This window comes from Monodelphis domestica, chromosome 3 (assembly GCF_027887165.1).
Source record: "Monodelphis domestica isolate mMonDom1 chromosome 3, mMonDom1.pri, whole genome shotgun sequence".
Classification (NCBI taxonomy): Eukaryota; Metazoa; Chordata; class Mammalia; order Didelphimorphia; family Didelphidae; genus Monodelphis; species Monodelphis domestica.
The window spans coordinates 450947773-450963186 of NC_077229.1; the positions used below are offsets into that span (position 1 = coordinate 450947773).

The 15414-nt window shown below is 37.5% G+C and overlaps 1 protein-coding gene across 3 annotated transcripts in view; it reads left to right on the top strand.

The window, feature by feature from the left end:
* The window catches only part of CCDC152 (coiled-coil domain containing 152), a 54231-nt gene that overhangs the window by 37411 nt on the left and 1406 nt on the right, over nucleotides 1-15414 (top strand). For all 3 annotated transcript variants that reach the window (XM_007487407.3, XM_007487405.3, XM_007487406.3), the window contains 3 exons: nucleotides 9381-9483; nucleotides 13139-13266; nucleotides 15135-15221. In XM_007487407.3, coding sequence (XP_007487469.2) covers nucleotides 9381-9483; nucleotides 13139-13266; nucleotides 15135-15221 — 318 coding nt within the window. The remainder of the gene's footprint in view (nucleotides 1-9380; nucleotides 9484-13138; nucleotides 13267-15134; nucleotides 15222-15414) is intronic.

Here is a 15414-nt window from a genome sequence, read left to right on the forward strand (position 1 = left end):
CAGCATTAGAAAGATTGAGAACCACTGCTATAGAGAATAGGGAAATCCTACTCCTCTTACCTTATCCTCTACTCTTATCCTGTCTTCCCCAATAAACCCTTACTTGAGTTAAAGAAGAAAAAAGAGTATTTCCTCTGAAATCTCAGTTCACAGTAGAAAGGGGGGGAAGGGAAACTGAAAGGCTTCTGAAGAGGGAGAAAGAGGGAGGAAAAGGGAGGAGGGTAGGCAAACCTTGATCCATTAGTCATCTAATATCAATCAAAGATACACCCCCCTCAAGTATCTATTATAATTCTAAACAGAAGGTAAGGGTTTAAAAAAAAATTGAGTGAATAAGCATAGAAAAGGGGGGGAGGAACTATTATTTCTTGCAGATGATATGGTGATCTGTCTAGAGAACTTGTGTCTCCCAAAAAGTAATCAAAACATTTATTAACTTTAACAAAGTTACAGAATATAAATCCACATAAATCATCAGTATTTCTATTTATTATCAGCAGCAAAACCCAGAAGGAAAAGAGAGAAGGAGAAAATCCATTCAAAATAACTACAGGATATACAAAACATACCAAGATAAATAGAAGAACTATATGAACACTAAATAACATTTATTATACAAATAAAGACAGATGTAAATAAGCGAGAAACAGTCATTATTTGTTAGTTGACCAGGGCAATATAATAAAAATAACAAATCTAAATTAATTTACTTATTCCACATCATGCCAACCAAACTAACAAAGGATTACTTTACAAAGTTAGAAAAATAATTCTAATGAAATTAATCAAGAAGAACAAATGGTCAAGACTCCCAAAGGAAATAATGGGGGGAAATGGAAAGGAAGGGAACCTAGTAATATGAGATCTCAAATTATAGCACAAGCAGTAACCATCAAAATTATGTATGGAGGCAACTGGGTGGCAGGTTGGTGGCTCAATGGATAGAGAACAAGGCCTAGAGATAGGAAGTCCTGGGTTCAATTCTGGACTCAGATATTTTTTGGCTGTGTGACCCTGGGCAAATCACTTGACTCCCATTGCGTAGGTTCCAAGACAGAAAGTAATGTCAGATTTATGGAGAAGGGAAGAATTTAAGACCACCAAGGGATAGAGGACATTACAAGATATAAAATAAATAATTTTTATTACATTAAATTAAAAAGGTTTTGTACAAACAAAACCAATGCAGTCAAAATTAGAAGGAAAGTAACAAACTGGGGAAAAATTTTATAAACAAATTTCTCTGATAAAGGTCTAATTTCTCAAATATAAAAGAACCAAGTCAAATTCATAAGAAATCAAGTCATGCCCCAATTGACAAATGGTCAAGGGAAATGAATAGTCATTTTTCAGGAAAAGAAATCAAAACTATCTAAGACAAAAGGTAAGAATAATAAAAAAAAAGAAACAGATGTATTAGTGAAACAAATTAGGTGCATAACATACAAAAGCAAATAAATACATCAAATTTGTGTTTGATTTACTCAAATACTCCAATATCTGGGATAAGAACTCAATTAAAAAATTAATGGGAAAATTATAAAGCAGTCTTACAGAAAAATACATAGAGACCAACTTCTCATACTATATAATAAAATAAGCTCTCACTGGATATGTAACTTAAATATAAGAAGTGGCATCATAAGCAAATTAGAAGAGGAAGGAAGAAATCCATTAGATTTATGGCTAGGAGTAGAATTCATTATCAAACAAGGAATAGAGAGAATTGCATTAGGTAAATTGGACAGTTTTGGTTAAATAATTTTTTTTTAATTTTCCAAAAGCAAAATCAATGCAGCTAATTAGAAAGGAAACAGATAGCAGGGGTGGTGGTATGGAATCTTTGCATTAAATTTGATCTTTTCTCATTTCCAAAACATATAAGAAATTGATTCACATTTCTTTGAACAAGAGCCACTCCCCAATTGGCAAATAATCAAAAGATTATTTAAATGAGAAAAAATATATAAGCTATCAGTAACCATATTTTTTAAATGCTGCAAATCATTAACAATCAGAAAAAAATGCAAATTAAAGTTAACATTTTTGCAGATATGATTTTCTACCAGAGAACCCAAAAAAATCAACCCCCCAAAAAATAAAATTAATAACAAGTTCATCAAAGCTATAATATGTAAAATAAATCTACATAAATCATTAAAATTTTTGTATATTAACAATAAAAACCAGCAAGACAAGATGAGAAGAGAGTTTCTATTACAAAAAACTACAGAATATATTAAATATTTGGGAATCTTCTTAAAAACACATATGGGAAATATATATATATATATGTATATATATATATAAAAGCACAAAACACTCTAAAGAAATAGAAACCTAAATAAGTATAGAAATATTTTTTCTTGGGTAGGTTGTGGCCATGTCATAATAATGACAATACTGTCTGAATCAAGTTACTTATTTAGGGTCATACCAATATTCCAAAAGATTATTTTATAGATCTAGAAAAAAAGATGAAATTCATATGGAGGAATAAAAGGTCAAGAATATTAAATAATGATGGGGGAAAATTCGAAATTGTGTAAAACTAGCAATACCAGATCTCAAACTACACAAAAAGCTATTATCATCAAAACTATTTCATACTGGTTAAAAAAATAGATTGACCAGTGAAACAGATTAGGCACTCAACATAAAGAAGCAAAGGAGTCTGATAGCTAATGTTTGATGAATCGAAAGACCCCAATTCTTAGAGGTAAGGCTCACTATTGAACAAAAACTCACAGGGAAATCAGAAAACAGTCTAGAAAAGTCTAGGTATAGACCACCAATCAGACCATATACCTAAAAATAAACTTCAAATTGATATATGACTTAGATATTAAGAGTCACATTTTATAATAGTTAAAAAAAGAAAAGCAAACAATTGGAGCAGACAAGTAAACAACCAAATTCAATTCAGTGTTTAATAAACCTGAGTACATTAGTTACTTGTTTGTCAAGAATTGCTAAGAAAACCAGAAAACAGTTTGGTAGAAATTAGGTTTAGGACCTCAGCAATCTAGTATTTGATAAACTGAAAGATCCCAGCTTTGGGTTAAGAATTCACTATTTGACAAAAACTACTGAGAAAAATTGGAAAACAGAAAAAGTTGGGTTTAGATCAATATCTCTTACCCTCTAACAGTCAAAATGGATAAATGACTTAAATATAAAGAGTAATATTAGAAGTAAATTAGGGGAACATAGAATAGTTTTACCTCTCTGATCTATGGAGAAGGGAAGAATTTATGACCAAACAAGACATAGAAAGCATTCCAAGTTGTAATATGAATAATTTTGATTATATTAAAAGATTTTTTGTACAAACAAAACTAATGAAACCAAGATTAGAAGGGAAACAACAAACTAGGGGAAAAACTTATAACAAATTTTTCTGATAAAAGTCTCACTTCTCAAATACATAAAGAACTAAGTCAAATTTATAAGAAACCAAGTCATTCCCCAATTGACAGAGTTTTCAGATGAAGAAATCAAAGCCATCAATAATGATATGAAAAAATGTTCTAAATCACTCTTGATTAGAGAAATGCACATTAAAACAACTCTGAGGTACCACTTCACGTCTCTCAGATTGGTCAATATGATAGTAAAGGAAAATGAGAAATGTTGGAGGGCATGTGGCAAAATTGGGAACTAATGCATTGCTGGTGGAGTTGTGAACTGATCTAACCATTCTGGAGGGCAATTTGGAATTATGACCAAAGGGGTATAAAACAATGCATACCTTTGATCCAGTAATATCACTACTAGTCTGTATCCCAAAGAGATTTTTTTTTAATGGGAAAGGACCCTAATGTACAAAAATATTTATAGCTGCTCTTTTGGAATGGCAAAGAATTGGAAACTAACGGGATGTCTCTCAATTGAGGAATGGGAATGGGAATGGCTGAACAAATTGTGACATATGATGATGATGGAATACTATTGTGCTGTAAGGAATGATGAACAGGATGATTTCAGAAAGAGCTGGAAAGACCTACATGATCATTATAATGCAGAGTAAAATAAGCAGAACCAGGACATTACCATACACAGTAACAGCAATATTGTGGAACAATCAAATGCAATAGATTTTGCTACTAACAGCAATACAATGATCCAGGACAACTCTGAGGGACTTATGACAAAGAATGCTATCCACCTCCAGAGAAAGAACTGCTGGAGTCAAAATACAAATGAAAACATACTATTTATCACTTGTTTATCTGGGTATATATTTTGGGGTTTTCGTTTTATTATCAGATGAGGCACTTACAAAAATGAATAATATGAAAATATGTTTTGAGTGATAATGCATGTACAACCCAAATTGAATTGCTTGCCAGCTCCAAGAAAGAGAAAGGAAGAAGAGAGGAAGGCAATTTGGATCATATAACTTTGGAAAACTTATGCGGAAATTTATTAAAATTTTTTTAATCTAAAAAAAAGAAATTAGGTTTAGGCCAACACCTTAAACCACATAGCACAATAAATGCAACACAGACTCAGGATCTTAATATTAAAGGTGTAATAATTAAAAATTTGGTTTGACAAAAAAAAATGTTTTTTAAAAAAGAATTGTGGTCGCTGTAAATAAAATTAACTTCTTAAGTTAAAATGCTGTTTAGTAGCTTTATTTACAGCAAGGTAGAGATATTAAAGTGGGAAATATAGGAAGGATGTAGAAAATATCACCTAGATAAAAATGCCCTAAGTCCAAATCCTAGTGCCTTCAGACCATGAATGAGAATCTGAATCTCACCATTTCCACAAAAGTGTCTACAGTCAGGTGTTCCAACAACCAAAAACCGACACTGTGAATTTTAAAAGTACTCCACCCTACTCAGACTGTACCTCAGAAGATTTGATTTAGCTATTTCCTGATACATTGTAACAATGGAGATACTTGGTCTAACAGAATCAGGTCTTGGGAACTCTACATTGCTCCACCCTGCTTAGTTTAACAAAGTCAGGAATGTCTGCACCCATACTCAAGGATTAAGTATCTAAGAAGATGGCCTTCAACAGACATGTGCAGAAACAGCTGACAGACTCCTGGGCTGTCCTAAGTCAAGCTAAGCTAACATTGGTACAAATGAGACGCAGGAAAGTGATGTAAAACCATCTATATAGGGCATGTCACTTCCTCTCTTCGGCCTCTTTCCCCAGAGAGGCGGCTCTGGCTGGCAATATGCTAAGTGTTATAACATCTTGGCATGGTGGCAGTTATTTGTCTGGGTTTTGGTGGTGAATTTGCCCTTGGGCTAATTCAGGTTCAGGCATCTTGGCTGAGCCCTCTTGGAGTTCAGGCTGATTCCTTCCTCCTTTATTCTCCAAAACCTTACCTTCCTAGAGCCTCTAATCTTCCCCCTGGCACTAGCCAGGCGGGAGAAATCCTACACTCTTTCCTTCTCTCTCCTTCTTAATTTCTTTCCACTATATTAATTAAATCACCATAAATTTCCAGCTGACTTGGGTATTTTTTTTTTAATTTGGGATATCCATGGCAACCAAATAATTAATATAGTTTAGGTCACAATGCTAAAATTATCCTTTACAACACTGAAGAGGCTGAGCCACAAAGGGCAGTCTCTCACACCAAGGAAACAAGACTCTCAACTGAGTAAGTTTCCCTTTTCAGCCTGAGTCTCCAATGTAGGAAGCTGAATCTTCACCAGAATCCAAAGTCCGGATTAGGAAGCCAAAATCTGCAGAGCCAAAAGATGCTGAAAACTGCCAAGAACTTTCAGTGCACACAAGGCCAAGACCTCCAAGAATCCCAGCAGAACTCCCACTCCTGAGGTCAAGAGCCTCCAAGAATGAAGAGCCCAAATCTCTCTCAGGCTCCCTCTTATACACAATTTTCTCCACCCAATCAGCTTTCCTTCAGTCACATCTCAGGAATTAATCACAGCCTTTCAATTTGCCTTGCACTGGGGGAGATGGGGGAGGTGCTTGTGGTGTGTTAGAGCATGAACTTTCTTTGTTAGTGACTTACTAAGTATTAAGTAGTGGTACTTTTAAGTTCTTTATTAATTAACTTAAAATGGACAAAGGGAATAAAAATTCCCTTTCACAAAGATTATACTATAAGAAAAATTGGAGGAGAATCAGCCAGGTATTTTTCATAGGATTTTACTGGACAGTAAGTTCTGTTTGAATTAGTTATATGGATGGCATGGCCACCCAACAAGCTAAGCTCTATCATCCATGAAAGTAGAGTATCTAGAATTAGGAATGTTCCATCATATTCTGATCCAGTTCAACTGCAACTGGAGTATGGTTTTCAATGCCAGGGGTTGCAGTTGAAAGGGGACATTATAGCTGTGTGACCTTGGGCAAGTCATTTAACCCCCGCTGCCTAGCCCTTACTTCTTCTCTGCTTTGAATGAGCACACAGTATTGACTCTAAGAAAGAAGATTTTAAATTTCTAAAAAGGGCGGAATATTAACAATCTGGAATGAGTTCAAAGGATGATCACTAGAGTGGTGCAAAGGTCAAAATAAAAACCATTTCATATAAGGACTAATTTTTTTTTAGAAAATTTTATTTAGTCAATTTAGAACATTATTCCTTGGTTACAAGAATCATATTTTTTCCCTCCCTCCGCTCCCCCCACCGTTTCCCATAGCTGACAGGCAATCCCACTGGGTGTTACGTGTGTCCTTGATCAGAACCTATTTCGATGTTGTTGGTGTTTGCATTAGGATGTTCATTTAGAATCTACATCCCCAGCCATATCTCCTCAACCCATGTGACCAAGTAATTGTTTTCCTTCTGTGTTTCTACTCCCACAGTTCTTCCTCTGAATGAGGATAGTGTTTTTTCTCGTAGATTCCTCCAAGTTGTTCAGGATCACTGCATTACCACTAATGGAGATGTCCATTAAATTCGATTGTACCATAGTGTTTCAGTCTCTGTGTACAATGTTTTCCTGGTTCTGCTCCTCTCACTCTGTATCACTTCCTGGAGGTTGTTCCCCATGGAATTCCTCCACTTTATTATTCCTTTTAGCACAATAGTATTCCATCACCAACATATACCACAATTTGTTCAGCCATTCCCCAATTGAAGGGCATCCCCTCATTTTCCGGTTTTTTGCGAATATTCTTATACAAGTCTTTTTCCTTCATATAAGAACTAATTAAACAAACTGGAATAATTATTCTGGAGAAGAAAAAAAATTTTAAAGAACAAGGGGTAGGGAGAGTTGTTTTCAAAGAGGACTCCTGAAAAGGGAAATTCATCCTATTTTGAGTCACTTCAGAGAGCACAGCCAGGATTAATGAAGAGAAGTTTCAAGGAGGCACATTGTCAGCACCAGATATCTAAGGAAGGCCTTTCTGATCATTAAAGCTGACCAGGCTTTACTGGGTAATGAGTCTCTATAACTGAAACGGTGACCAGTAAGTGATGTTGTTGAAGAGATTCTGAGTTCTGTAAAGGGTTACTGAATAAGTGGTTCTGAATAAGCCTCCACTCCTGGCCAAAGATTTGAAGATTGGGCTCCTGCTAGCTTCAGGAAGAGCCTGATGCTTGTGTGGTAGGGCCCTCTGCTGGCCAGAGGACATGACGATTGGACTTTAGGTCTTAAATTTACATTTGTATTTTTGTATTGCAAGTGCTGTTCTCAAATGAGATGACTCAAACAATATTTACATTGTGACAATAATATTAATATTTAGACCTGTCTAGACAACTCATTCTAAGTCATGAAACTATATTTTTAATGTAAGGGAGGAGGATTCGGGGTCTTCTCCCTCAGTTGATACATTCAACAGAATTGCTATCAAGGTATAGATAGATAACAAGGGGTTAATACTTGGTGACCCTTTAGGAAATGTGAATATATTTTTCTGCAGCAGATGGAAAATATTTTAAGGGCTTTAAATAACTAAGTCTTTCAAGGGAGCAATTTGTGGAAGAGACCTGCCTAGAGGGAAACATTCCATCTAACAGCTCAAGAGTTTCTTAGTTGGGTAGTTTAAAACACTGCTGAAAGGCAGCTAGGTGGCACAGTAGATAGAGTCAGAACTGGAGTCAGGAAGACCTGGGTTCAAATGTGGCCTCTTCCTAGCTATATGACTCTGGGTAAGTCATTTAATCCTGTTTGCATAGTCCTTGCCCATCTTCTTTTTTTTTTTTACCCTCACCTTCCATCATAGAATCACTACTGTATATTGGTTCCAAGGCAGAAGAGCAGTAAGGGCTAGGTAATGGGGGTCAAGTGACTTGCCCAGGGTCACACAGCTGGGAAGTGTCTGAGGCCAGATTTGAACCTAGGACCTCCCGTCTCTAGGCCTGGCTCTCAATCCACTGAACCACCTCTATGCCTCCTTGCCCTTCTGTCTTAGAGTTGTTGCTCAGACAGAAATTAGGGGTTATTTAAAATGCACACACATACAATTCAAGGAATTCACAGATTCTGGGAATCTACTTTAGTAGCTTACCCAGCAGATTTGCTTCAACCAAGAGAAAATTCATGAAGAGTATGAAAATAGAAAACTTATAGGTCCTAAAGTACAGTATTAGGCATTATAAATTATCTTTACTATATCCTTCACATGTTCCTCATAACCATTTTACTTTAAATTTGAGCTTATTCTTCACATGGATGCTATATGTCTTTGGGGGAGAATGAGCCCAAGGTTTGCCGGAGTAATGTTTTATAACTACTCTCCTTACTATACTTTCCTTCCATCTCAGTTCTTTGAGCCAAGTGTATCTACTGGTCAGTTCTTAATGGGAAGCACAGGGAAGGGAGCTCATTACCAATAGTTTGGGGATTAGCCACCACTAGGTAAAAGGAAAGTGATGGTATGAGTTGGAAGGAGTATCCTCGGGAGGGCTCTATCAGAAATGACAAGGTACATTTCACATAGACAGCGAGACCTCGTTTTGTACAATCTTCCAAAACCCTTTGTGTAAGCTGAAAATCCTGCAACATAGCAAACCCCATGTTTTAATAAGTTCCTAATATGAACATAACTAAGTGCTTTACAACTTTTCTTCGGCTTATCAGAGCTTCCAGCCTCACTACTCTTGAACTTTGGGGTCATTATCAATAACTAAATAGCATCAATGAAACAGAGAAGCTCTGCTCTGAGGTGGACACATTTGACACAGGTGAAAACTGGATAAAGACTGATATGAGGAGCTGTTTGGCACAAAACAATGTAATGACTCACACTAACACTTTCCAGAATGAGAATGACTGGGTGAACTTAAGAAAATAGCAAGGACTTAGTGCACAACTAACATTTTTTATTTTATATATTTTTCTGTCTATATTTTTTAAATTGCTATTTGCATGTGTTGAGTTTGCATAAAATAAGATCCTACTGTACAGGTAAAACTAAGGTTTTTTTAATAGGAATATAAGCGGCAAATTGACAAACTTGTAAGGGAAATTCAAACTAAAGAAGAAGAACACAAGATGGAAATCAGAAAAGCTAATCTGGACATGCAAAAAAAATGTAGGTACCATAAATTTTTGTATATATGATTTTTTAAGATATTCATTATTTCACAGTCCCATCCCCTAAAATTTAATTTTTGAAACTTCACCACCTTAATAATTTCACCTTCATATCTAGATCAAACTATACCATATACTTTTTTTTAATCTTTAATTGAACTTGGGAATTTGTTTGACATTTCATTTCCAAGTCAATTAATTTGTATTAAGAAACAATATCTGTTTAGAGTTTCTTATTTGAACTTTATATAAAGAACACATTTGAGTATTTTGTATGCCTTCCATTAATGACTTATCAAATTTTATTCTCTTTCTAAAGAATATCACTTGAGTAATGATCCATCCAATTTAAAGATTGATATTGTGGCTGTTCAGTCATTTTAATTGTGTCTGACTCTTTATGACTGCATTGATCTTGATCTATAGAGTTTTCTTGGCAGAGATCCTAGAATGGTTTGACATGTCCTTCTCTAGGGGCAAACAGAGGTGAAGTGTCTTGCCCAAGATCACACAGCTAGGAAGTTTTCTGAGGCTGGATTTGAACATAGGTCTTCCTGACTTCAAGCCCAACACTCTATCCATTACACCCATCTGCCTCTAGATTCATGTAAAGTATTTATTGAATGAAAGTAGAATGTCATATTAGTGTAGCAAAGGAAGTAAGAGATGTAACACCTGCACAGGAGACCTTAAACTATAATGAGGGTCAAGATATTGCCATATGTGTGTGTATGTGTATACATGTTAGTGGTAATTTACACCCAATATAAAGTATCTTTAAGGAAAATTATTTCTAGACATCTTTAAGAAGTTTATAGTTGCTTATATGCCAACTGGAAATTTTATAGCGCTTTATCATTACAAGAGGCTTATGTACATTATTGCATTTTACTTTTTCAACAACCTCCTGATGGAAATGGGCTGAGTACGTAGTAAAGTCTGAAGAGTTATTTGCCCAGAATTACACTGATAGTGAATGAATGAAAAGCATTCAGAACGGGAATACTGTGCACAAAACCCGGTGCTCAGTGCTGCTAATACAAAGAGTGTAAAACAAGATGACAAATAGCACTGCCCAGGTGCTCCCATTCTACGGGGAAGACCACGTTTACAGCCAAGCCTAAGCCTTAAACCTCGATCTCCTCATTCCAAATTCAGCGCGTGAGCTTTATGCCGCACACCATCTGCAGATAATTACCTTAAGGGCAACATATTTTCAAGGAAGTCAAAACCAGACTGTAACTATTACCCCCTTGAGGATGAACCTCGGGGCACTTTACTAAATGTAGTGATCTGAACATGCAGAAAAGTTAGTCTTAAGGATTTTAAGGTAAACAGACTCAAATAGACATTGCAGACAGACCCTTTCATGAAAACACAATAATACGATCAGCTGCCTAAGAGCTGCGAAGGTGCGAAGAGCAAGGATCTGTCTACACCATTTAATTTCATCTTCTTCATCAGGAGGAAATGTGTTTGGGGGCTTTGGGAATCAAATGTAAACAATTTATAAAGTATCTTTAAGTTTTGGCTGAGGATGCCTGCGCGCCAACCTCAGGAACCCAGCAGAAGAGAAAGGGAAGCGACGGCAGGGGGCGCCCGGGGCTCGAGCAGCCTCCTAGGGGAGGATGTGCAGGGCGGGGTCGGGAGGCGCCGCCCTGGCACCGGCACAGGTTCGGTTGCTTCCCACCCCCACCCCCGGTCCCTCTTCCCCTCTGCCTGTCCCAGTTGCTGTCCCTTGGAGGACAGAGGCTTGAAAGCTCTGGCACCAGGTGGGACCGACCGGGGTCCCACAAACACCTCGGGCCCCTTTAAGGGAAGGGTTTCCTTTGTGTCGGTCAGGATTAACAGAATCGCGGCTCTTCTGCAGACGCCCTGGTTCAGGGTTTGAGTAGGAAAAAGGCGTTCTTTGGATTTCAGTCTTTCGGAACAATATCAATTGTCTCCTGTCCAGCAGCTCCTGGGGGCTTCCGAGACGACGGTGGGCTTCCCCAGGGACAGGGCAGCGGCTGCTGTCTGCGGCGATTTTTCTTCCAAGACATCCACTAGCCCAGGGCCTTCTTTAAGGAGCCAGCTTTTGTGTCATGTCAGTACTGAGTCGTTGTCACTTATTGTCTATACCAAACAACCAGATGGTGCTGGACCTGTTTGAAAAAGACCTGAGTTCAAATCAGTCTCAAACACTTCCTAACTGTGTGACCCTGGGCAAATCTTTTAACTGCTGCATTAATATTTGTAAAATGTTTCTCAAACTTTCAAATACAAGAATTGTGAGGATAAAATACATTGATATTTGTAGTGTTTTGCAAACTATATAAGTAATAGCTAGTGTTATTACCTAGAACAAGAATAAGAAACTTGCTTGAGGATCCTGGATTTATCACTTTTCAGAAATTGGTTCATCATTGTACCCAGAGACTGATACACTGTGGCACAATCGAATGTAATAGACTTTTCTACTAGCAGCAATGCAATGACCCAGGACAATCTAGAGGAACTTTTTAAAATTTTTTTTTAATTTGGAAATTTTTAATTAATTTAGAATATTTTTCCACATTTACATGATTCATGATCTTTTCCTCCCCTTCTCCCACCCCCCTCCCATAGCCAATGAGCACTGGGTTTTACAGGTGTCATTGATCAAGACTTATTTCCATATTATTGATATTTGCACTGTGGTGATCATTTGGAGTCTAAATCCCCAATCATATCACCATCAAACTATGTGATCAAGTAGTTGTTTTTCTTCTGTGTTTCCACTCCCACAGTTTTTCCTCTGAATGTGGATAGTGTTCTTTCTCATAGATCCCTGAGGGTTGTTCAGGATCACTGCATTTCCACTAAGGGAGAAGTCCATTACATGCGATTGTACCACAGTGTCTCAGTCTCTGTGTATGATGCTTTCCTGGTTCTGTTCCTCTCACTCTGCATCACTTCCTGGAGGTTGTTCCAGTCCCCATGGAATTCCTCCACTTTATTATTCCTTTGAGCACAATAGTATTCCATCACCAACATATACCACAGTTTGTTCAACCATTCCCCAATGGAAGGGCATCCCCTCATTTTCCAATTTTTGCCACCACAAAGAGTGCAGTTATGAATATTCTTGTAAAGATCTTTTTCTTTTTCCTTATTGTCTCTTTGGGGTACAAACCCAGCAGTGCTGTGGCTGGATCAAAGGGCAGACAGTCTTTTATCACCCTTTGGGCATAGTTCCAAATTGCCCTCCAGAATGGTTGGATCCAGAGGAACTTATGAGGAAAAAATGCTATCCAGATCCAGAGAAAGAACTGTGGGAGCAGAAACGCAGAAGAAAACATATGATTGATCACATGGTTCAATAGGGATATGATTAGGGTTTTGATGTTAAAAGATCACTGGACTGCAACTAGGAATAACATGGAAATGGGTTTTGAACAATGATACATATATAATCCAGTGGAATTGCTTGTCAGCTCCAGGAGGGGGGGAGGGAAGAGGGGTGGGAAAAATAATGAATCATGTAACCATGGAAAAGTATTCTAAATTTTAAAAAAAGAAAAAATAGGTTCATAGTCTTTGAACATTTCTTAAGTGTTTCCTAAGCTGTAGGAAACATTAGTATTTTTCAATGGTATTATTAAAGTGTTATCTGGCATTTGTGTTTTTCTTAGTTGAGTTAAATGAAGAAAAACACAAAGAAGTGATGGAGAAAAAGGAAATGGAGATTTCAGAGTTGACCACAAAGTTAAGAACTCAAGATATGGATAAACAGAATGAGATCATCAAACTACAAATAGAGGTAGAGCTTGGGAAATCAGATTGAGTTTAAGCTCCAATATCACATGTATACAAGTTGAGAGCCCAAAAGGAATATAGCCAATCAGACATTCCCTATCAATAGTTACAGTTATCCCTTCTACCCGAAATTTTTGAGGGATTAGCAAAAATGTTGGATGAAAAAGATTTTTTTGGGACAGTTAAAATAATGGGGCAAGTTCATCTAGGCCTTTTTTCTCATTTCGTAACTCTTGTAGAGCAGAAAACAACCTCAGAGCTCATCAAATACCACCCCCTTCTTTATGATGAGGAATAAATGGTGCACCCCAACATCGGTGATGAAATGTTTGAGCCCTGATTCTTTCTGACTCCTTGTCCAGGGCTCAGGGTCTGTGCACCATAGCACAAAGTCTCTTTTTTGGCTGCTTGTCTTTGGAGTATCTACAGTAAGACATCATTGCAAATGGCAGGCATGTTGGGCTGTGGTGCATTTGCCCTGAGTTGGGACCCAGAAGGGGCAATGGCCTGGGATGTGTTGACCAGAAAGTGTCAGGCCATGGAGGGAAAGCTCATCACATGATGAATGGGCAGAATAACAGTGGGCACAAACACAAGGGAGCAAGCAGACAGCAGAGGCCCGCTTCTTCCAAATCTTCTGCTCTTCCCAGTGTACCAGACTGCCTGTTAATCAACAATCCAGCAGGCTCTGACCTTTGCGAGCATTCCCTCCCTGCCCCGCACCCCATGTTTTATGGAGAGATAGGAGTCAGGGCAGGGAGGAGGTGCTACGGCTGAAAGTGAACATGCTGAAGCCAGCAGTAGCAGTGATCCTTACTGGCCCAATCCTAACAAAACAAGGAGAGCCAAGCAGGCAGAAAAAGCCCATTAAGAAATATATTAACTAAGGCCCAGTGATCTGGAGATGGGTTCTTTGTACAGGTTAACTGCCTCGAGTGGCTATGTTCTGCAGCCTGTACAGTACTTTTATTCTTCCCTTCTGGGGCGTGCTTTCTGGTGGAATCCTAGATAAAGGAAAGAATGCAGAAAAAAGCAAAGGAAAGCAAGCAACCTTCCAGTTCAAAAGAGAGAGTTAAACTGAATTTTTAGAGACATATGATTGTCTTTCTTTATGTAATACAATTGTCAAAAGACAAGACATCTGAGGGGGCAGTGAGGTGGCTCAATAGAAAGAGAGCTAGGTCCTGGGTTCAAATGTGACCTCAGATACTTCCTAGCTGGGTGACTCTAGACAAGTCATTTAACCCCATTTACCTAACCCCTACCACTCTTCTGCCTTGGAACAGATATTCAGAATACATTCTAAGACAGAAGGTAGTTTGTTTGTTTGTTTTTTAAACATAAGACATTTGCCTTATTTGAAAATGTTTCTAACTTCCCTCTAATAAACAGTAAATTGATTTGAATGGAAAATCAAATTCCTTTCTTAAGACTTGTTCCTTAAGAAAAGCAAACTCATTAATTAATTCTCATTCTCACACTTGATCCATTCTGGGAACACAGATGACCCCTCTCTCCTCTGCTGAGTGCAGGAGTATGGGCTAGCTCCAGAGTGGGATAGCAGGCATTACCAATAACAGCGGCTTTCATTGAACTGTTTTCCTTTGTTTCAAGGAAAAGTTCAGTGGTGGAGATATACATATCTGGAAATAGATATGATATAAAAATAAAAGGCATCTATAACACTTTTTTTTTTAATTTAAAGGAGCTGTTCTTTAAAAAGAGGAACTTACATCACAAATTAAACAAGAAAGTAGCTTGGTATGGTTTATTAGCAAATGATTCACAAGAGGCATGGAAGGAATTATTCCTGTGATATAAAAACACCTTCATGAACCTTAATATAACTTTAAAATTCTCATTTTTTTATAGTTTAATGCTCAACTGGCAAGAGCTCAAACAAAATCAGCAAAATCATATCCTGATTCAACTGTTTTGCCTCAGAATATCTACAGAAGGGTATGTGATTTTGTTTTTTCTGTCATTATAATTCTCCAAGGAAGAAACCGATCAGGCCCCCCAAACCAATGATGCCTCAGGTGACAGGATTGCTTTTGAAAAGGGGGCTTTATCAGAGAAATATCACCTTCCCTCCACAAAACCCCTTCCTGTATTCTTCAGTGGTAAAAAGGACAATATCCAGGCATCTGAG